The 21,659-nt window shown below is 55.2% G+C and overlaps 3 protein-coding genes across 17 annotated transcripts in view; 1 reads left to right on the top strand and 2 right to left on the bottom strand.

Moving 5' to 3' along the window:
* Window positions 1–481: 481 nt before the first annotated feature.
* CLK2 (CDC like kinase 2) lies at window positions 482–9,430 on the bottom strand. 10 transcript variants are annotated; one of them, XM_036343794.1, is made up of 14 exons: window positions 9,143–9,427; window positions 8,307–8,369; window positions 7,409–7,578; window positions 6,474–6,702; window positions 5,705–5,792; window positions 5,291–5,357; window positions 5,006–5,122; window positions 3,823–3,989; window positions 2,979–3,073; window positions 2,229–2,358; window positions 2,045–2,127; window positions 1,810–1,889; window positions 1,542–1,632; window positions 482–1,006 (listed from the first exon to the last, which is right to left on the bottom strand). In XM_036343794.1, exons 3-14 carry the CDS (start codon window positions 7,576–7,578, stop codon window positions 821–823), a joined length of 1,503 nt encoding a protein of 500 aa, XP_036199687.1. In that variant the 5' UTR covers window positions 8,307–8,369; window positions 9,143–9,427; the 3' UTR covers window positions 482–820. The 10 variants fall into 10 exon arrangements, 7 of the variants coding, with proteins under 7 accessions (XP_036199687.1, XP_036199690.1, XP_036199689.1 ...); XM_036343797.1 differs by lacking the exon at window positions 8,307–8,369 and having other exon boundaries at window positions 5,705–5,789; window positions 6,474–6,699; window positions 9,143–9,429; XM_036343796.1 differs by lacking the exon at window positions 8,307–8,369 and having other exon boundaries at window positions 6,474–6,699; window positions 9,143–9,428.
* A 1,689-nt stretch (window positions 9,431–11,119) lies between these two features.
* On the top strand, window positions 11,120–19,599 carry HCN3 (hyperpolarization activated cyclic nucleotide gated potassium channel 3). The gene is made up of 8 exons (XM_036343780.1): window positions 11,120–11,535; window positions 13,333–13,762; window positions 14,686–14,847; window positions 15,237–15,455; window positions 15,860–16,006; window positions 16,390–16,630; window positions 17,653–17,817; window positions 18,169–19,599. Exons 1-8 carry the CDS (start codon window positions 11,252–11,254, stop codon window positions 18,852–18,854), a joined length of 2,334 nt encoding a protein of 777 aa, XP_036199673.1. The 5' UTR covers window positions 11,120–11,251; the 3' UTR covers window positions 18,855–19,599.
* PKLR (pyruvate kinase L/R) overlaps window positions 19,587–21,659 on the bottom strand; it is a 28,490-nt gene continuing 26,417 nt past the window's right edge. For all 6 annotated transcript variants that reach the window (XM_036343784.1, XM_036343785.1, XM_036343782.1 and 3 more), the window contains one exon: window positions 19,587–20,940. In XM_036343784.1, the coding sequence (XP_036199677.1) occupies window positions 20,834–20,940 (107 nt within the window). In that variant the 3' untranslated portion in view covers window positions 19,587–20,833. The remainder of the gene's footprint in view (window positions 20,941–21,659) is intronic.

Genomic DNA, 21,659 nt, shown 5'->3' with positions numbered 1-21,659 from the left:
TGACACCGCTAACCCAGTGTCTCTACCAAGTACCACCCCTTACCCCACGTGATGCAGCTCCACCAACGAACTACACCCCCCAGGAGGCCTTGCGTGATAATCCTGCTCAGTCCGTCTCCCGAGGTGTATGATGGGAGTCTTTCCACCGGTGGTGGCAGCCTCTCGGAAGCCCAGTTGAGCAAGTTTTTCACCTGGGTTTCCGGGTGGATGGTGGGGGTCCGGTCTAATGGCTCTAGTATTGGACCCCTTGGCAACCCTCATTCCTGATCAAAGAAGTGCCACCTTATAATCCCTCTCCATTCTAACGTGCAAGAAATGTTACCACTCATCATTGCCCTCCCCTGAAACAAACCAGATAAACTGGTCGCCTGCCTGGTTAATTTCAGAAGGTAAGCTGGGCTCCCTGCTTACCCAAACTCAGAACGGCTGCCAATCTTCTCATCCCTCCACCCCAGCAACGCCAAACCTCAAACTCCGGGGATGGAGGTCAGATGAAGCACGTCATTTTATTTCACAAAGACTATACAAAATTCTTTATAAAATATGGGCTGGATGCCACCTGGTTACCTCATTCTGCCCCCATCCAACTCAACTGTCAAGGGGCAAGTGAGGTTGGGAAGAGTGTAGAATGGAATAGCATTATGTACAAGGCAGGGTACAAGCTCTTTCATATTTACACTATTTCACATATTCACAGGTATATAGGGAGCCAGGAGGGAGGAGTGGGCTCCGGTTCTGTTCTCTTGTATAAAAAAGCACCAGTGTCCTGGACTGGACACCCACTGCTGCTAGAGATGCAGGGGGGCCCAGGGTCTGATCGTCACCGACTGATATCCCGACTGGAGTCCCACAACTTGGCACTGAGTGGTTCGGCCCGGAGGCGGGTGAAGAAAGGATGCTGAAGAGCTTCACCCAAGGTCAGACGCTTAGCAGGTTCGTACTCTAGCATGCTTTCAATCAGATCGAAGAGCTGGTGGTGTTCCTCTGCCTCTGAGGTCAGATACCGCTGGTGGTGGAGGGCAGGAAAAAGGTGAGGTGCGATGCCTTACGAACCCTGCCTTCTACAAGGCCCTAGCTTCCGTCTTGGAAGACCGAGGCTCTGCTTACAACCATTGTGAATACTACCTTCGCACAACCACATCGTGACCGATTCTGATATTACAGCTTAACCTACCTTCGCCCTAGGTACTGCTTCATACTCTGAAAGTTTTACTCGTATAGTCTTGTCAACTTCGTAAATCTTCTTTAGCTCCACATTAAAATTTAAGCTCTTCAAAGGTAATTTATTCTTTTGTCTGACTCAAGGAATCCAGGACATTGCTTTGATCTCTAATTGGCTCAAGAAGGACATGGCTGTCTAACCTCCTTTCCTCCGAAACACCACTCCTTATTTCTCTCTCTTTAATTAACCGAAAATGTCTTCAGTATTCCTCCCCTTCTTTCCTAACTCTGTGCTTGTGAAATGCTTTCCAGAGGCAAAACACCTTAAGAAGGAAGTGACCTCTGGGTGGCGGGCACTACTGATCCCCAGCCTGGCTCACCCGCAGTGGTTTGCAGTTTTCTCGAACGTAGCGCCCAGCTGATGTGTTCTCATCCCAATCCAGGCGACCCCGATAAAAATATTTCTGCTTCCTAGAGGGGAAGGGGAGGTTGAGGAATCAGGAGGTTCCTCTTACTGTGGGATAATCCCCTTATTACCCCATCTGAGTAGCTGGGAGAGGGAAGGTGTCAAAGAAAAAAGAAAATGTGATATTGACCATTTGTAGAGAGAAAAGGAAAAGGGTTAAGTCCCTCCCACTCAAAGTTCACCTTGTTTTTCGGGTCATCCGGGAAGGGATAGGACCCAAAATCCTTTCCATCATGGCTAGATGCTCTCTGTTGTCGTGGGTCTAGGAAAGGAAGCCAGAACTGAGCATGGGACTGGGAAGGGGATGCTGAGGACCAGCTGCCAGGAGAATAAGCAATGTGGACGAGTAAGCAGGCAGGTCCTCAGCAGACAGGGAAATCAGGGATGAGAATGCCAGGTGGTCACATCATTACTTACTTGGAAGAGGGTGAAGCCCACATAGTACTCAAAGATGATGCAGCCTATGCTCCACACATCACAAGGCTGTGACCAGCCCAACTCTGGGTAGGAATTGGAGGGAAAAGGTGTTATGAGGTTTAGGGGATGCCACCCTCCACCACACCTGCTTACACACTGGGACATCCTTGTCCTTCCCCCTTACCAAGGATGACCTCTGGTGCTCGGTAATGGCGAGTGGAGACAATAGTACTATGGTGTTCATGGTCAAAGGTGGCACTGCCAAAGTCTACCACCCGCACAGCTGTGCTCTTCACGCTTCGCTCATCTCGCTTCTAGGAACCAAGCAGGAAAAGAATGAGCCTCTGCACTACAGCCTGAGATGCCGTTACTAGCCTCTGAAGTGGTTCTGAGCATTAAAAAAGCTACTTTGACCTGCCTGTCTGCCCCCCACCACACGCCGATCTCTTGCCTTACAGCCTCCCCATGTCTAGCAGAGTACTTTAGGAGTTGAGGAGGAAGAGGATTAAGGAATAATATGGAATAGCATGCAAGTCTCTGTGCATCGGAAGACTATACCCAAGTGACTGTTTTTCTGAAAATATACATTTCGCAAAGAGAGGGAGAGCTTCCTGTGGAGATCTCCGTGAACTCTAGAGTTCGTCAGGGAACTGAGCTTTCTTCACAAAAAAGAGAAAAGTCCAAAGCAAGAACCTTAAAAGCATTTCCACTAGATTGGAAAGTTATCTGAGGTTATTTTTCCAAATTCTCTTCCAATTGAAGTCTTACATCTCTCCCTTTCAATCTGTTGATACTCTGGTTCTACTCAGTCAGGAGCCGGACCAAGAGAAAATGTGGTAGCAAGAAGGAAAAGGAGGCCATGAAGGGTCAAGAGAAAGGCAGCCTGACACAGCTGCCTGCCCTCACTGGCCAGGGGAAACCCTATCCATCTTACCTTCTCAAGATTGTAAGTGAGCTCGTAGTCTGAATTCACAAACAAAATATTTTCAGGCTTGAGGTCCGTATGTGTCAGCTTGTTATCGTGGAGGACTGCAGGGGAAAAGGCCAGGTCACGGTTGGTCCTGGCAGCCTGGGCTACCTGGCCCCGGCTAACCCCAGGCTCGGTCCCCTAGCTCCCAGCTGGTGAGGAGGCAGGTTCAGAGTTTCTAGGTTGCTTTCTGCTTTACATCCAAATGAAATGCCTGGTCTAAGATGCTCTATGCTTATCAACGTAAGATATGTAAATAATTCTCAATTGAAGCATAAAGGCAGTTTCCTATAGCTTGTCTTTTTGTACTGATTCTGACATACGTGTATCTGACACTGTGTGAATTCAACTCTGCAAAACTGTAGTTACGAACACTCAAGAGGAACTATGTACTAGTCTGGATTCCCTACTTGGCTCCTTGGCTGTGCTACTCCCTGCTTCCACCTGCTTGGCTGGGAATGAAGAGCATCTCAGATTAGACACATGTAACCCTCTAGCTTGAGGCGACCTTTTGTCGTTGTGCTTGCTGCCTGACTTACACTTCCCAAGGAAAAGAGGTATGTAAGTGCTTTGATTTCAAAGGCTTTGTCTTCCAGCTCCTGCTTGGTTAGATGTGGAGTAAGCCAATCAGTGATGGCGAGGACATCAGTCAAGGAGTTAAGTCAGAAGAGATGTCAACATGACAGTGAATAATAGAAGTGCAGATAATCAAGTTGACTGTTTAGGGGCTTCACCAGTGCACAACTGAGAGAGAAGAGGTCCAATGGAGGCAGGGGCTGTCCCAGAGTCCACCTCGGCCCACCCCACTCACACTTGACAGCCTGGCACAGCTGGAGGGCCATGTGGCGCACTTGGTGGATGGGGTAGGGCAGGTAGTTGTTGTCTTTGAGGAAATCGAAGGTGCTAAGGCCCAGAAGCTCAAAGGAGATACACATGTGGCCATGGTAGTCAAACCAGTCAAACATCTGGACACAGAGGCTGGGAAGAGAGATGGGGAAGGGGAATGTCTGATGAGCTTCCATCTGCTCACCACCTCTCCAACAAGGTGGGACTGCACAGCTGTTGATTCCACACACTTGTATTACCAACAAAATTCAGTTCCTTTAGGAAATGGTCTTTCTGGTGGACTCAAGAAGAGAGGTACTACCTGGCAAGATTCAAATCCTTTTCAAAAACTTTAAAATAGTTAACAAAAAAATTCTAGTTGCTGAAGAGTTGTTGAGTGCCAGGCTCTTATGTTGACCTTGAATTGTCAAACTGTCACTCCTAAATCCAGACCCCACCTCCCATTCCTGAAATTCACTATCAGCCACCAATGGCCCCTGTTCCTGTTATCGTTTTATGTGCTCACTTAACACCCTTATTATATATTTGGCTTATAGAATGTGTGAACAGAAACGTTACATATAAATGTCAGTGGCCTCATCAGCATAGCTCTAAGTCAGGGGTCCTCAAACTACGGCCCGCGGGCCACATGCAAATACAAATATTGTATTTGTTCCCGTTTTGTTTTTTTACTTCAAAATAAGATATGTGCAGTGTGCATAGGCATTTTTTCAGTTTTTTTTTTTTAAACTATAGTCCGGCCCTCCAACGGTCGGAGGGACAGTGAACTGGCCCCCTGTTTAAAAAGTTTGAGGACCCCTGCTCTAAGTATTAAAAGCTCAGTTAACTTTTTTGACGAAATGTTAATTCTCAGTCTCAGGGTCATTTCCAAGGGAGATCCCTACAGAGGCCACCCTGGGCTGGAGCCAAACTGCAGAGCAATTTAACTGCCCTAAAAACAAGGGAAATGAATTAGAGAATATCTTCCGAGAGGACTGAGGCCCAGACCCGCCCTTCCTACTCCAATGTTCTACTGCTCTAAGATGAGGAACAAAAGATGAATGGATGAGCAGGTCTCGGACTCCCTGCCGGCCTAGCCTAGGTTGGGGAGGTTTTCCTGTATGGGGTGGAGCCTCTCAGACTCCCCACATACTCCTTCGCTTGCTTACTTCTTGTTGTCAGGGTCCTTCTCATTGATCTTCTCCAGGACGTTGATTTCAAGTCGAGCAGCTTCCTTGTACTTTTCCACATTCTTTATGATCTTCAAGGCAACTCGAGCTCCGCCCCTGTGGGTTGGCAGAAGAGGCTTTTGCTGGGCTCTCGAGAGCCTCAAATTGAATGGGGCTGTCGGGGCATAAAGAAGTCCTACCTTTTGCTCATTGTACATAGGCCCCAGACAACCCTCACTACCTCTTTACGCCCAGCAGGTATGGGGGTGGGTGGCTGACAGTTACCTGCGGTGGTCGACACACTGTACAACTCTGCCAAAGGTCCCCTCTCCCAACGTGCTTACAATTTCATCTGAAATGAGAGAGAGCAGGGTCGGGGAGGGGGAGGGAGAGAAGGTAGGGACTGAGCTGAGTTGGAAGGAAAAAGGGACAGCAATCTGGGGTGAAATGAAGGATGGGGGAACAGATACAGATGGTCACAGGGGAAGAAAACCCCTGTGTGATTCCCACCACCTTTAACCCAGGGGCCATGAGAGCTGGGAGTGGACGGCAGAGGTCAATTCTCAACAGCAACTCAAACCACCCAGATAAACAACACCACTGAGAAAAGGCAAGAGACTGTGACTTGGGTTGGCTTGGGACGTTAGAATGGCTATGGGACCATTACAGGCTATAGGATTGTTACGATTTGGCTTGTACATCGCTCTTGTAGCCAGTCCCCGACGTGGTAGATGAGGTGGCCCTCAGCGTCGTCCTCTACACTCTTGGCTCTCCGGCTGCTGTGCTGCTGTCGGGGGGCGGGGGGGGTCGGAGCAAGCCAGGTGTCGGAGCGGGGGCCGGAGGGAGGCGGGGTGGGTGGTGGAGGGGCCACCGGTCACAGGCGCCCAGCCATGGGGGACAGACGATGATGGGGGACAGTGGAAGGGAACACGTCAGATGCAGTAAGGCGGATCGGGGTGAGAAGAGAGAGCGGCGCATAACCCCAAGTCCCAAACCCAAAACGGGAACAAGGAGAGGCACGGGCAGAGCAGAGAAGTGGTGTCGTTGTGCCCATGTCACCCACAACCCCATGCTCTACACAGTGCCCTTCCAGGCAGGCACAAATCTCCCTTTTCCCCCACCCAAGCCCACCGACTGAGGGGGCCATGGAGCCCAGGGCTTGGGGGAGAAAGGCAGTTCACAAGCAAGGTCCCCATTGGACAGTGCAGGCCACTGGGGCAGGGAAGCTGCTCCCTGCACAGTAAGGCCAGCATGCCAGAGAGGGCACTGGGCTCACAAGTGCTCTGTGCCCATCCGTCTCTAAAGCAGATTCTGGGGCCTCCAAGAGTCGAAGAGCTTCCAAGAGAGATAGGCTCAGTGCCCACCTCAGGGTGCATGCCCCAAGAATCAGCTGAGCACAAGGATACTTCTCACTTACCAGGGTCCCGGAGGGCTGAAGGGGAGAGGAAGGGCCTGGGCTGGCACTCACCGAAGATGAGCGGCTGAATGTCCGACTGCGCCGCCTTCGCCGTCTGTGCTTCCTTCGGCTGCTGCGCTGGCTGCGGTAACTGCTGTTCTCCCGATGATATTCGTAGGAATGCCGGTAGTCCGCGTCATAGTAGGCATCTCCCCGATCCCTGCTGTAGTCATTGCGTCTGTAGCTGCCACAGTATCGCCGGTCATACGCTCTCCGGTCAGAGGAACGGTCATCATAGCTGCTGTTGGACAATACACACCCATGAGGTGCATCTGTTCAGCCACATTCCTTGCCACACCATGTGACAAGGTCCCCCCGCAGTGAGGAAAGAGTCCTGCTGGGAAAATGGCTCTCCACCCATCAAGTCTCTGAGGACCGAGGACCAGAGAAGTGAAGTAACTGAGTGCAGAGGAAGGATCACCACCTGCATGTCACCAAGAATCTGAAAAGGCATCTGCAGAGCTACATCCTGTGGGGCCATCTCCTTCCCTCCAGGGACTTAATGGAACAAAGCCGTAAGCCTTCCCTCCATCCGGCTTTGCTGCAAACTATCCCTAACCCATCCCTCCACCGAACATGCCGCTGAGTCATTAAAACCATGCAAACCTAACTCTGTCTTGTCTATCAGCTCACCAGCTACTTCCAGCCCCTAGTCTTTTGCATTTGCTTTACCTTCACCTGGGACACTTCACCCTTATATTTCAGATGAGTTTAGATGTCACACACTCTGGGAAATTTTCCTTGAACTACACACCCTGTCCTACTTCAACCAAACCTGCTAGATACTTCCTCAGCCCTTTCCTGCATACTTCCTCTATGATAACACTCTTGGTATCACAGTGCAAATGCCTTATTTTGTCATCCATCTTGAGCATCACCTTCACCCAGGTGCTTAGCATGTAACCAACAAATCTTTGTTAAATGAATGAATGAGTACAAGGTCTCACCTCCGGGAACGAACATGGTAGCTGTCTTCCCGTCGATGCCTCCGTGTCCGGTCGCTGCTACTTGACCAGGATCGGCTTCTTCGTCTCTTATGCTTTCGGCTTCGATAGTGTTCGTGGTAACTCCCCCGGCTGCCTCGTTCTGAGGATGGGTACCTTCGGGGATGAGGCATCTGGAAGAGAAGGCAAAGCAGAAATAGTGGGGAAGTCCCTTTCAAGGACTGGGTGCTGCAGAGGTGCCTAGCTGCTTTCTTCTCTTCGATGTCTATCTCTTTTGCCCACCCACTGTGCTGAAAATTCCTCCTTAATGGAGTGTAACAGCAGTCACTAACTAACTCTGGCTGAAAACTCTAGGAAGCCTTCCCTAACTCTCTCAATCCCTTAAATACGTCCCACTCAGCACACTGCTCTACTCTGATTTCCCACAAACATGGCTCCATGAAGACCTTCAGGTTTGGGCCACAGCGCATTGCAGGGGAGATGGTGTAACTGATAGGAGGCTGCCAGAGTGCTTCCTGGGCTGAGATCTAAGAGAGATCTGTGTCATGCTGAGTTCCTCACAACTCAGCAGACTAAAGCGTTATATACACTATCATGATGAATGTTCTACAGTTATTCAGCGTGTCGACCATCCTGTTCTGAGGGCAGGAATCCCATTCGCCGGGTTTCTACACGCAGCAATGTATACGAAATATAAACAAGTTCTAGGGACCTGGGTCTACTCTAGCCCCTGGACTGCCTTCACTCTTGCACCTCCGGCCAAACACCCCTGCAGAGGTTCTAATACAGGAGGCCCCACGCTGCAGTCAGCTTCCCATCCGGCTTCTCCTCCCCTTTTTGCCTCGCAAGTACAGAATACCTGGTGTGTTGTTGTTTTTTAATTAATGTCAGCATTACTTGCCTAAGAGCCAGTTCCCTTCCAGCTATTAGAACTGGAATGGCCTGGTGCACACATCCTTTTTTTCTTCAGGGGAAGAATCAGAAGGCACTGTCACACCCAGGAAGATGAGGCCAGGAGGGCATAACGGCATGAAACGGGCCCAAGGACAGAAGTCGTGGTGGGGGGAAGGATTCGGTGCGAAAAGGCCACGGACTCCAAAACCTGGCTCCCCCCGGGGCTCTCCCTGCCCAATGACTTCAGATTCGGAAGGGCAATATTCAATTCATCCCGGGCTTAGCAGGGCTCACGGAGCCCAGAGGATGCCGGCGCAGGGCGCTGCCAGGGCACCCAGCGCTGCTCCGCCCGCCCAGGTCCCCCACCGCGCGGAGCCGCCGCCGAGGTTGCGCACGGGCCTCCGCACAGAGCATCCCCAGCTGCGACCTTCCCCGGCGTCCACGGCTTGATCTCCCTTTCTCACTCGGACGATCCACAACTAACTTCTGGAGTCAAAGGCCTTCCGTGCCCTCCACGTGACACGGTGCTGTCTCTCCTCCTCCCAGCCCCGGTGCAACTCTGACATTCCGCCCGTTCTCGCCCCGGGAGCCACTCCCATCCCGGCTCCATCACCTCCTCCTCCTGCGGGCGCCCCCAAGTTTCCGCCGGGTCTGCCCAGATGCACCCGGGCAAGCTGTCGCCCCCTCCACTCTACGCCTCCCCTCGGCCGCTCTTGCAGGTCTTGCCCCGCTTCCTCCCTTCGCCTCGCCCCGGCCCCTCGCCCCCCAGGCACCCCTACCCCGCCCGCCCCGCCGTCGCCATCTTCCCGCGCGGCCCCGCGGCCCGCCCGCCCGCGCGCTCACCGTTCTGGCGGCGAGGCCCGTGCGCTTGTCCCACAGGAAGTCCGTGATGGCGGCAGCACTGCGGCCGGGAGTCCCGGCACCCCCGCGGCGACGAAGTGCGGCTCCACCCCCCAACCCGAGACCCTGGGACCTCCCGCCTGGTTCCCGGGCTCTGCTCCAGTCCCGCCCGCCCCGGCTCCGTCCCCGCCCCGAGGATCCGCTGGGGGGCCGCTCGCACCGCCCCCGCCCGGGGCCCGGTCCCAGCTGGGTCTCCGGCTCTGGCCTCTCCGATCCGCCGCTGCCACCGGGAGCGAGCACGTACGCACGCACGTTCGGCGTCGCTTCCCAGTTACCCCCGGGCTCCGCCCCCCGGGCCGCGCACGCCACCGCGTCCTCGCCCGGCTCTCGGGCGTCCGCCAGCCCCGCCGGCCCGAGAGGAGGGCGCGCCGGGGGTGCGGTCGCCGGGCTCCCCCGGGCTGGCTCCGCTCCGCCCCGCTCCTTCCGCGTCCCTCCTCCATCTTTTGCCGCTTTTAGGCGACCTCGCCGACTGCTAGGTTTGCAGATTTAAAGGAAAGGGCGGTGATTTGGGGAGCGTCGCCGCTGCGCAAAGCTTTTCAGGCTGGGCGGCGAGGTCTGCTTCTCTAGAGCCTGAACCATCCCGTCCTCAGAGCAGCGCGGCGACCTCACCCAGCAGAGCGACCCCCCGCCTTTGGTCCTAAACACAAACTGTGCACGTGTGCATTCAGCCCGGCGGGGCACGGCTGCGGGGGAAAGGCTGGGGCAATGCGGGGATGGACAATCGGCTGCCGAAAAAGGCGAAGTCACTTCGGACCTGTGTATTATGTACTTACGCATCGCATGAGGAGCGTACGTTTACTGAATTGAAAAAGAAAAGAGAAGGGGACGTTGAGGCAAACTGGGCAGTTACAGACGCTGCAGAAGGAATTGAGAAGCAGAAAGGGAAGTGAAAAAGAACCTGAGGAAAACTACATTCAAGTCGGAATATCGGAGGGGAGTTAGGGCGGAGGCCTGTCACAGGGAGATCAGATCAGCTAGCCAGAAACGGCTTAGGAAGGGGTCCCCAAAATAGAAGAGGAAGGGCAGTGAGGGGCCAAGCGGGCAGAAAGGGAAATTCACTTCCTCCTCCAAGAACACCTTCCCGGGTCAGCGTCCATTCAACAAGCATCTACTGAGTGTCCACTGTGCCCAGCACGGTGCCAGGTTCTTCGGGGCTTCTCAGTCTAACGGGAGAGAAAGCCCTGTGACTAGATAATGGCAGCCTTGTGTCCAGAAGGGTTATGAACAGAACAGCGGTGCCCCGGACACTGTTGTAAAGTTCTAGACGAGACCCGACCAGGGGAAAGGAGGTTTGGAAATGTGTCTCTAGGTTTCCCAGAGGAGATGAGATCGGAACCAGCTGTTGTGTCCTCAGCATCCACTCGGCGATGGGCAGAGTCGCATTTGGTGAAGGTTGGCAGAAAAAACATCAGAAAGTTCAATACCAGGGTGAGCAGTGGGGGGAACGGAAGAAAGGAATGTGCCCAGAGTGCTGAGCGAAAGAAAGTGGAATCCAGGACGTCCATGAGCCAGAGTGGCCATTCCCCGCCTCTCCCATCGGTCCCCAGTTCCTCGCCCTCCTGTCTCATCAGCTACAACGCCCGTCCGGTTTTCCCGCCGCTTGCAGCGGCTCCACCTCCCTGGCAGTCGGTGAATAAAAGCCCAGCTCTAGGCCACGCCCCCTCCGCGGCTCGGGCGGTGTTTTCCGTTTTCCCTTCTCCGCCTACGCTTGGAGGACCGCCCCTATTCGCTAAGCCCCGCCCACCTTGGAGGCCCCCGGGATACCGGCACCATTGGCCCCGCCCCCTCCGGGGATGGCTCTCGGGCGGCCCCGCCCACGCCTGCCCTGTTCAGCTTGCTCGCGGACCTCGCCAGGGGGCGCAGCGCACCCCGCCCGCCGCTGGCGGGAGTGTGTCCCCCACACCCCTTCTGCCCCGCGCGCCGGCAATTCCCAGCCCACTCCGCCTCGGCTCCGGGCCTGCGGGCCGCGCCGGCCCGACTCCGGGAGGGGCCGGGGGTCCCCGATGGCCGCGGCAGGGTCTCGGAGACCGAGTGTGTAAGCCGCGGGGCGCCATGGAGGCGGAGCCGCGGCCGACGACGGGGCCCGGCGACCGGGCGACCCCTGGGCTGGAAGCGGCGCCTCCAGCTGCCCCGGCGCCTGCGACCGCCACCTCGGGTCAGATCCCCGGGTCCGCGTTCGGACCCGAGCCCAAGAGGAGGCAGTTCGGGACGCTGCTCCAGCCCACGGTCAACAAGTTCTCCCTTCGCGTGTTCGGCAGCCACAAAGCTGTGGAAATCGAGCAGGAGCGGGTCAAGTCCGCGGGGGCCTGGATCATCCACCCCTACAGCGACTTCCGGTACTGGGGGCCCGGCAGGAGGGCGGGGGACCCAGATCCCATTTCCACAGCAGAGAAGCGGGGACTGGACCCGCCCCACTCTCCACGGCCATTTCATTTCCAGCCCAGGGACCCCCGGGTGGGGCGAGAGAGTCACTTGCACCAGCCTAGCCTGGCATTCCCAGTGACTGCTCAGGCTGGGGCCGCCGGAAGAGAAGCAGACACCAGAGACCCCATCTGGACCACATGGACTGCTGGAGTTAGGGATCCTTGCCTCCTCCAGTACTGCTTGCTGGTGATCTGGGAAATTATGTCTTATTCCAAGACTCAGGGTCAGCCTGAGAGAAAAACCGAGCTCCGCTATCTTTCCCCCGCCCCCCACTCCCACCCCCAGCACCTGCTTAGTCCGGCAGGGCAGGCGACCAGGGAAAATGGGGGTCCTGGGGGGGTTGGTGGCGGGGCGGCGGGCGCGGGTGGGGGGGCGTCCTGACAGCTGTCCGGGTAGCTGTCCCTGGTGCTGAAGGCGGGATGCGGCGGAGCAGGGCTGGGACTCACAGCGTCCCAGGCTGCAACACAAGGGCAAGGCCACCACCAGAGAGAGGACGGAGGGCGGGGCGGAGCCATTTCATAGTCCCCATCTGGCTGTACCTTTACATGAAGGGCGCTAGAGGAGGACAGCTGCCCTGCCCTTGAGGGACATGAAGGACAGCTGTTGGATGAGGTGAGGATGTGTGCAACGCATACCTAACCTAGGGAGTGAAAAGAGATGAAGGGATGAGGTGTGCATGAGGAGTCTGGAAACACAATTGGAGATTTGGACATCCTCTTGAATGCACATTCATATACATCCCCTAAATGTTCCTTTCTCCCATCGTTTCTTCTACTCCCATCTTCTTTACTACCTCATTCCCACCCCACCATGCACCTTTCCTCCTCTCCTAGTTTGCTAGGTCTGTGGATCTCCCTCCCTTCCCCCATTTCACCCTCAAATGTATCCCCAGAAGCCGTGTCTCCCCCTTATTATTGTGCTTCTCTGTCCTCTCTACTGTATCACCCGCCAGGCTTGTGACTGCCTGTGAGTCAGGCAGTGAGGTTGCTCTATGGCCAGGAAAACCCTCTTTCTCTCTCCTCTCCCACTTCACGGTGTAGGATTTCTCTTGTGGCCCAGGAGGGAGAGGAAGAGGATTTATTGTTGATGGACTGAAGGTTCGCAGGTTCAATTGGATTCCCATCAAAGGCACATACCTCGGTTGCAGGCTCCCTACCACCACATGTGTGGGAGGCAATCAATTGATGTGTCTCTCTGTCCCTCCCTGTCCATTCTCTCTAAAAACTCAATGGAAAAAATATCCTTGGGTGAGGATTAACTAACTAACTAACTAAATAAATAATTGTGTGTGTGTGTGTGAGATTCATTCATGTTGCAGAAAGTGGCTGCAGTTGGATGAGTCCACAGTTGTATAGTATTACAGGGCATAACCATATTCTAGTGCATTTATCTTATTTATCTACATTTTTCTACTGATGGACATCCAGGTTGTTTCCAAACTTAAAGCTGCCATATATACCAGATATATATATATATATATATATATATATATATATATATATATATATATATATATAATTTGACTTTACTAGATAATGGCAAACTATTTTCCTAAATGGTGGTCCCAATTACACTCCCACGAGCTGTAAATAGTTATCCCTTTTTCTGTATCCTTGTCCACCCGTGGCCGGGTCGGATTATCCGCTGCTAGTCTAGAGGGCTGATGAAACATCACTGTGGTCCTACTCCCTATCCCACGCCCACCTTAGGTTTTACTGGGACCTGATCATGCTGCTGCTGATGGTGGGGAACCTCATTGTGCTGCCCGTGGGCATCACCTTCTTCAAGGAGGAGAACTCGCCGCCTTGGATCGTCTTCAACGTCCTCTCTGACACTTTTTTCCTGCTGGATCTGGCGCTCAACTTCCGCACGGGCATCGTGGTAGAGGAGGGCGCTGAGATCCTGCTGGCTCCGCAGGCCATCCGCACACGCTACCTGCGCACCTGGTTCCTGGTTGACCTCATTTCCTCTATCCCTGTGGATTACATCTTCCTGGTGGTGGAGCTGGAGCCACGACTGGACGCTGAGGTCTACAAAACAGCGCGGGCCCTACGCATCGTGCGCTTCACCAAGATCCTCAGCCTCCTGCGGCTGCTCCGCCTCTCCCGCCTCATCCGCTACATACACCAGTGGGAGGAGGTGGGGCGGGGGGGTGGACAGGGGGGTCACAGACTTCTCCGAGACAGTGCTATGGGTGGGACTCCTGGTGACTTTATGGGGTGGGCAGATGTGTGGGGCTTCCGAGGTTGGCTATCTCCAAACTTGGTGAGGGAGAAGCAGGAACAGAATGGGGCGGAGGGGGGGGGGCGGTTAGGGGGGGGGTCCCAAGATGAGGATGGTGGTACAACGGCTGGAAAAATTTCTGAGGGTTAGTTGGACTCTGGGAGGAAGATGTGGGAAGAGAGCTAGTAATGACAGGGTGGGGAGAGGCTGGAGTGGCAGCTTCAGGGCAGCTAATTTAGTGGTTCATTCAGAGTGTGGGCTGTGCAATCTGATTGCCTGAGGTCAGATCCCAGTTTTACTATTGACTATAGATGAGGCTTGGTTTTCTCTCCTATAAAATGAGAATGTTAAGTATACTTACATATGATAAGGTTATAGGATTAAAGGCGCTAACACCGTAGAGCATTTAGAATGGTGCTGGCACATAGTACGTTCATAGCAATTACCTATTATTGTTGGAGAGGGAGAGGGCTGCTGGAATTAACTCTTATACACATGCCCTGGCGACGTTACACTATGCAATGCCCTCTCTCCTCTTTTCCAGGCTACACCTAGGTAGCTTGTGCAGCACACCTCTTTGCGTTCCTGCTGTGACACTGTGATTCTGGGCTTATGCGTGGCAGCAGTTTTCCTATCTGCAAGATGAGAGTAGTAACACAGCCTTTGTATTAGCTAGATCTGTGTGCTGTGATGCTCTGTACAAATCATGACCACATTTTTTAAATCCATGGGGCTGGGGCTAGAGAGAGAAGTTCAAAGGGAGCATTTGCAAGGCTGGGGATGGAGGAGACGGCCAGGAAGGGTTCTGGTCCACAGTGGCCCCTCCTCGGAATCCTCAGATCTTTCACATGACCTATGACCTGGCCAGTGCTGTGGTGCGCATCTTCAACCTCATCGGGATGATGCTGCTGCTCTGTCACTGGGACGGCTGCCTGCAGTTCCTGGTCCCCATGCTGCAGGACTTCCCTCCCGACTGCTGGGTCTTCATCAACCACATGGTGGTGAGATCTCCCCGCAGCTCTCCTCTCCGGGGCATTCTCAGGGCTCCTGTGTCTGAGTAGTGGGATGACCATAGGGGGCAAGAGGTGATGGAGAGGCGACCAAGAGAGAAGGCAGGAGTGAGCAAGTGGGTCAGAGACCCAGAGGAAGTGTTTGTGTGTTGGAGGGAGGAAACAGGGAAGGAAACGTAGGCAGAAAATGAAGTCCCTAAACTGCAAAAAAAGGCCCCTTCTACCCCGGGGCTCCCCAGGACCAAACTTAAGTGCCTCCCTGGAGACAGCTATGAAATTAAGGGGGTAGGCAGAAGGACTAAAAGAGAGAGAAAAGGGGTCAGGAGGAGAATGAGGCTCTGAGGGCCCTCTGCCCACCTGTGCAATACTTCGTTCTCCAGAACCACTCGTGGGGCCGCCAGTATTCCCACGCCCTGTTCAAGGCCATGAGCCACATGCTGTGCATTGGCTATGGGCAGCAGGCACCAGTGGGCATGCCTGATGTCTGGCTCACCATGCTCAGCATGATTGTGGGCGCCACCTGCTATGCCATGTTCATCGGCCACGCCACCGCCCTCATCCAGTCCCTGGATTCCTCCCGGCGTCAGTACCAGGAGAAGGTCAGCAGGGGCAGGAGAAGGAAGGGGTGGGCATGAAGGGGCGCTGGAGGCTGGGTAGCTGAACTTGAGGCCTGTTTTGACACATACTCCTGTTGGTTCTCTGTGTCCATGTCCATTTGTCTCATGCCCCTGTGTGCCTTCTCCTTGTTTGGGCCTATACCCCTGTCCTTGGACCGCTCCCCTGCCTGTGTCTGGGTTCTCCTGTGACTGCTTTGTGTCCTCCCTGTGTCCACCATTATCCACACGTCCTTCTGTGGCCTTATGTGTCCCCTTCTATCTCCCTGCTTCACTTCCCTGGATTTGGTCCATGTTTGTGACGTTCCTCCACACACACCTGCCTCCACTGCTCTGGCCCCCCGTCTGTCTCTGTCCTCTTTCCTGCTGGCCATCGGCTGGCCCTCCAGTACAAGCAGGTGGAGCAGTACATGTCCTTCCACAAGCTGCCGGCTGACACACGGCAGCGCATCCACGAGTACTATGAGCACCGCTACCAGGGCAAGATGTTTGATGAGGAGAACACCCTAGGCGAGCTGAGCGAGCCACTTCGGGAGGTAGGACTGGGCACGGCCGTGGAAGGGGCTCTTCCAGGACCTGGGCTCCTCGGATGGCATCTGGGGTAAGGGCTGTTGGTGAGCAGAGGGCTCCATGGGAAGCCAGGCCTTGGGGGGGGGGGTGCTTTCAGCGGCTAAGTCTTTCTTGAAGTTCATATGGGGGTGAAGTGTACATGGGGAGGGATGGCAGGGATCTCTGTTTGGGAGGACGGTCCATGGGAGAGCTCTGAGGGCAGGAGCTTAGGGATGGTCCCAGGCCCACTGAAGCATCCTCATTCTTGCAGATCATGACCCAGGGGTGGGGTCTCCGGAGACAGATGAGCTCGGTGGGGGCACCTTGGGACAGGGGCACAGAGTGCCTGACAGGCCCCTCCCCTTCCCAGGAGATCATCAACTTCACCTGCAGGGGCCTGGTGGCCCACATGCCGCTGTTCGCCCACGCGGACCCCAGCTTCGTCACCGCGGTGCTCACCAAGCTGCGCTTCGAGGTCTTCCAGCCGGGGGACCTCGTGGTGCGTGAGGGCTCCGTGGGCAGGAAGATGTACTTCATCCAGCATGGGCTGCTCAGGGTGCTGGCACGCGGCGCCCAGGACACCCGCCTCACTGATGGATCCTACTTCGGGGGTCAGCAGGCCTCGGGGGGGGGGGGGAGTAGAGCAGAGAATGGAGGGCACCTGCTCCCCTGGATCCGAGTCCCTGCCTGGCCACGCTGCAGAATCACAGAGTCCAGCCCCTCCCCAGACGGCCTACTTACTCAAAATCTCTGGGCCTGGGCCCTAGAACTCTGTATTTTTAAGAAGCTTTTGAAGCCATTCCTATGCAAAGCCAGGTTGAACATTTCTGGGCCAGTGGGCCGTTCAGAACCCATAATTGGTGAGACCCGAGGATCCTCTGAGATGAGGGACAGCGAGGAATAAAGCAGTGCTGTCCCAGGGGCTTCTTTTTTTTTTTTATAATATATTTTATTGATTTTTTACAGAGAGGAAGGGAGAGGGATAGAGAGTTAGAGACATCGATGAGAGAGAAACATTAATCAGCTGCCTCCTGCACATCTCCCACTGGGGATGTGCCTGCAACCCAGGTACATGCCCTTGACCGGAATCGAACCTGGGACCTTTCAGTCCGCAGGCCGACACTCTATCCACTGAGCCAAACCGGTTAGGGCCCAGGGACTTCTCTTGGTGGCTCCCTGCTGGTGTGACCCAGGGGCCCAGCCTGTGGCAGTGCAGGTAGTCCTGCCAGCTGGTGCCCAGAGTGACTTGAAGCTCATATAACCTCTCAGTCTCCGAACCACCCTCCAGCATTTCTAGCGTGCTGCCCTTTGCCCGTTGGCACTGCTTTTCTCCGTCTGGGCTCTCCTTGGTGTTCACATAAAGCAGCGGAGGGGGGTAAGGATTAAAGTGGAGTGGAATAACGACGAGTGGGGGCCAGCAAGACCTGCCTGGCTGTCAGCTTTAGTTTGGAGAGAGAGAGGACGATAATTGTGTAGGCGTGAAGAGTGACAGTGCTGGGAGCATGTAGGGACCGGGGCGGGTGAGTAAGCATTAGCTTCTCCCGTCTGGGAGGCCCTGAGGAAGCTGGGTCAGCAGGCCCCGTGGGAATGAGTTCTGGGGACTGGTTCTGAAGACCTCCTCCCAAATCCGCAGAGATCTGTCTGCTGACCCGGGGCCGGCGCACAGCCAGCGTGCGGGCCGACACCTACTGCCGCCTCTACTCACTCAGCGTGGACCACTTCAACGCTGTGCTCGAGGAGTTCCCCATGATGCGCCGGGCCTTTGAGACTGTGGCCATGGATCGGCTGTGCCGCATTGGTGAGGCCTGTCCACCGAGTCTTCTCGGTCCAGCCCGGGCCCTTACCCATCTGCGTAGTAAGAAGCCCCGTTGTCCCAGGGCCCAGCCTTTAGTGCTCCAGCGTCACACCCCAGCCCACCCCCCTCCCAGAAAATGTCCCCATAGGCCTGTCAACGCCGGGCTCACTGTCCTGGTCTCTCAGCATCTCCTACCCTTGGGGATAGTGCCCTAAGTTCCCATCCGAGCCCTCCTTCCTGAGTCCCTGACCCCCACCATCTCTGATACGTACTCTCATCTCTCCACTCGGACATTCAAGCTTTACCTTGGATTCCTTCCCTATGCTTCACCCCTCTCTCCGGGACAACCTCTAGGTAAGAATTCCGTCCTGCGGCGGAAACGCTCCGAGCCAAGTCCGGGCAGCAGCGGGGGCATCATGGAGCAGCACTTGGTGCAACATGACAGGGACATGGTTCGGGGTGTTCAAGGCCTGGCCCCGGGCACAGGAGCTCGGCTCAGTGGAAAACCAGTGCTGTGGGAGCCGCTGGTGCACGCGCCTCTGCAGGCAGCCGCCGTGACCTCCAGCGTGGCCATCGCCCTGACTCACCAGCGGCAACCCCTGCTCCTCTCCCCTGACTCTCCAGCCACCCTCCTTGCTCGCTCATCGGGCTCCCCAGCCTCCCCGCTGGTGCCTGTTCGAGCTGGCCCTCTGCTGGCCCGGGGGCCATGGGCATCCACCTCCCGCCTGCCGGCCCCACCTGCCCGAACCCTCCAAACCAGCCTATCCCAGGCTGGGCGCTCCCAGGTGTCCCTGCTGGGGCCCCCCCCAGGAGGAGGTGGACGCCGACTAGGACCTTGGGGCCGCCCACTCTCAGCATCCCAACCCTCCCTGCCTCAGCGGGCAGCAGGCGATGGCTCTTCTGGGCGGAAGGGCTCAGGAAGTGAACGTCTGGCCCCCTCAGGGCTCCTGGCCAAGCCTCCGGGGATAGCCCAGCTCCCCAGGCCACCAGTGCCTGAGCCAGCCCCCCCTAGGGGCCCCCAGCTCTCTGCTAACATGTGAAACCCCTAGGTAAGCTCTCAGGTGCAGTAGTGAGTACCTGAAGGCAGACGCCTCTTGGGGAAGGCCAAGGGGACCTGAAACACTGCCTATGGGAACATCTCCCCTTACTGCCAAAACGATAGTTTCTGTCCTCAGCTCAGGCACCCTGCAGCCTCCTCGTCCACTCGCCCATTCATCAAATGTACTGAGCGCCTGCCCTGTTCACGGCACTGTCTCCACTGCCAAATAGAAGTGACTCCAAGCCCTCGGCGAAGGTGTTCCCTCAGCCATGGTCCTGCCAGGTGCAGGCCCAGGCACGTGATCCCTCCTTATTAAGCACAAGTACTTGCCACTGCCATCACTGCCAAGTAGCCAGATGTCTGTTTCTCTGCCCATGACCCTGCAGGGTCTGCCTGGAGGGGCTATCTTCCTGTCCCCCTAGCATAGCCAGCCGGTTACCTGTGCCCCATGCTGTCAACAAATATTTAGGGTCACCAGTGTGGGGATCCGCCGTCACTGCCATGTGCAGGACCTCCCTCTCTATACCCCCTGGGTGGGAACACGTCTCCTGCCAAGTTCCCTGCACTGTCTCTCGTAGAGCTGTCTCTTTGTAAACTGGGAGCCACCTCCTCCCTGTGTCCCTGCCCCACTGCGTCCCCCTTGAAGCTAATGGATGTTCGGCACCTCTTATTTAGTGTACCAGCCTAGATCCTCCAGGTGAGGGCAAGTGGCTGAATCCTTAGATGGCACTTTTTCTTTCCTTCTTCCCTTCCTTATTTATTTATTTATTCAATTATTTAATAATTATATTTATTCATTTGCTAATTTTATTTATTATCAATTCATTTTATTCACCCATTTCTTTATCCATCCCTCCCCCTCCTCCTGGGAGGGAGACAGGGAGGCGCAGCCCCCCTACCCCCCACCGCCAGTTCCTGTGGTTCTTGTCTAACTCCCTCAGCAGCAATACCAGAACACTCCCCCTATCTAGGTGGGGGCACAAGGGCCACCTGAGGTGGAGGGGAGGGCTGTTCCTTTTAGTTTTGGGGTTTTTGTTTTGTTTTGTTTTTCCCTACTGCGTTTGCTGGTGGTACAAGAGTAAGGGGAGGGCCCGAGGTATCCGAGCCTGGGGAAGGGCAGCCTGGCCAGCACCTCTGCCTTCTCAGGGACAAGAGACATCCCTTACCCACCCGTGTCTCCAGCATCAGAGAACGTGGGACCAGGGCCCCACCTGCTTCTCCTGGGTAGGGAGCTCTGGGCTACTGGCTATGTGGGAGTTTTATAATTGCTTCAGAACAGCTGGGTTTCAAAAAAGAAAATAGAGACACTCATTTTGGCTCCTAGTTTGTGTGTGGAAACAAAGTGGGCATGAAGGAATTTCTGGGTGCAGGAGAAGGGGACTCCCCCAGCAAGGTGTGAGATGGCCCTGAGCGCAGCCAGGGAGTGGCCTGCAATCCCAGAGAGGTTGTAAGGACAGTGGTAGATGTGCTCCCAGCACCCATCTATCCAGGCTTCCCCCAAGAGTGGGGCTTTGCTATTGCTGTCAGTGACAATGAAGGAAGAGGTGGCACTCCCTCAGGAGATAATCAGATGACCATAAAGGCCACATATGAGAATATCAGTCTGCATGGATATGAAATATTTCCAAAATGGACGTGATTGCTCTGTTCCCCTCTCCTCTACCTCCAGATGTGGGAAGCCTGGGGAAATACAATTAACCGGTTAAGCTGGGATTAAAGTCTCTGAGCTCAGAGCACTGGGTGCAGGCATTGTATGATCGGTGCTGCCGGATGGCCAGTGCTTAATTGGACAGGTTTTTAGGGCCTGCGTGCAATGGAGAGGAGGAAGGGGCACCCTGGAATGGGGCAGATGGCAGATGCGGCCTCAGGGAGGGAGGACGGGAGCAGAGACGACAGATGAAGAGTGTGGGGGGCTTGGAGTGAAGGAGATGGGGAGGAGGGACGGGTCCAGCTCTGGCTGGGTCAGAGGGGAGGGGCATCTCAGGATATATTTAGCACCCGCATGATGTTGGTATAGCCAGACCCAGGTCGCCAGCCTGTCACCACAATCACCAGGTCCCCAACATGGAGGAAGCCACGGAGCTTTCCTGGAGGAAGGGAAGATGACAATCAGCCACGAGGGACTCAGGTCACCCCTGTCATGAGAACCAGCCACCACCTTCTACCTCAAGGCCGCCCAGGACGGAATGAGAGGCCTGAGGCTAAACTACAATGTGCGCCTCAGGTAGCACCACAGAGACGAGACCACTGCAGTATATTAGAATTGCAGGTGTGTCCGTGGGCGGTATGGGGTGTGTTGCTAAGCAGCAAGTCTATCCACCCGTGTTGCTATGCCAATAGGAAGACGTGGGTGGGGTATGATCATAGCCAGTTTTAAATTAGATTTTCCAGCTGCGGGGGACTGGGTCCCCTTTCTCCTGTCACCTCCTGCCTCTTATATCACACCAGGCTCTGCCAGCTGGTGCGGGCCGCAGTGGGGTTGACTTGTTAGGGGAGGCCCTGCACTCTCTCCTGCCTCCTCCCCCAGCATGTCCTTGAGGCTGAAACATCTCTGCGTCTTTTTTTTTTTTTTTTTTTTTTTTTTTTACAGAGAGGAAGGGAGAGGGATAGAGAGTTAGAAACATCGATGAGAGAGAAACATCGATCAGCTGCCTCCTGCACACCCCCTACTGGGGATGTGCCTGCACCCAAGGTACATGCCCTTGACCGGAATCGAACCTGGGACCCTTCAGTCTGCAGGCCGAGGCTCTACCCACTGAGCCAAACCAGTTAGGGCAACATCTCTGCGTCTTAGTGAGCCTCACAG

This window comes from Myotis myotis, unplaced genomic scaffold, assembly GCF_014108235.1.
Source record: "Myotis myotis isolate mMyoMyo1 unplaced genomic scaffold, mMyoMyo1.p scaffold_m19_p_18, whole genome shotgun sequence".
NCBI classification, from domain to species: Eukaryota; Metazoa; Chordata; class Mammalia; order Chiroptera; family Vespertilionidae; genus Myotis; species Myotis myotis.
The sequence above is the reverse complement of the archived record's forward strand: the minus strand, read 5'-3'. Positions and strand labels throughout refer to the sequence as shown.

Excerpts from the sequence above, each read along its gene's own strand:
- CLK2 (XM_036343794.1), bottom strand. The coding sequence starts at position 7,578 with ATGCCTCATCCCCGAAGGTACCCATCCTCAGAACGAGGCAGCCGGGGG. Across the intron at positions 6,703-7,408 it reads TACCATGTTCGTTCCCGGAG|CAGCTATGATGACCGTTCCT; the intron begins GTGAGACCTTGT and ends ATTGTCCAACAG. Across the intron at positions 2,128-2,228 it reads AGCACCAGAGGTCATCCTTG|AGTTGGGCTGGTCACAGCCT; the intron begins GTAAGGGGGAAG and ends ATTCCTACCCAG.
- HCN3 (XM_036343780.1), top strand. The coding sequence starts at position 11,252 with ATGGAGGCGGAGCCGCGGCCGACGACGGGGCCCGGCGACCGGGCGACC. Across the intron at positions 11,536-13,332 it reads CACCCCTACAGCGACTTCCG|GTTTTACTGGGACCTGATCA; the intron begins GTACTGGGGGCC and ends CGCCCACCTTAG. Across the intron at positions 15,456-15,859 it reads GGCGTCAGTACCAGGAGAAG|TACAAGCAGGTGGAGCAGTA; the intron begins GTCAGCAGGGGC and ends CTGGCCCTCCAG.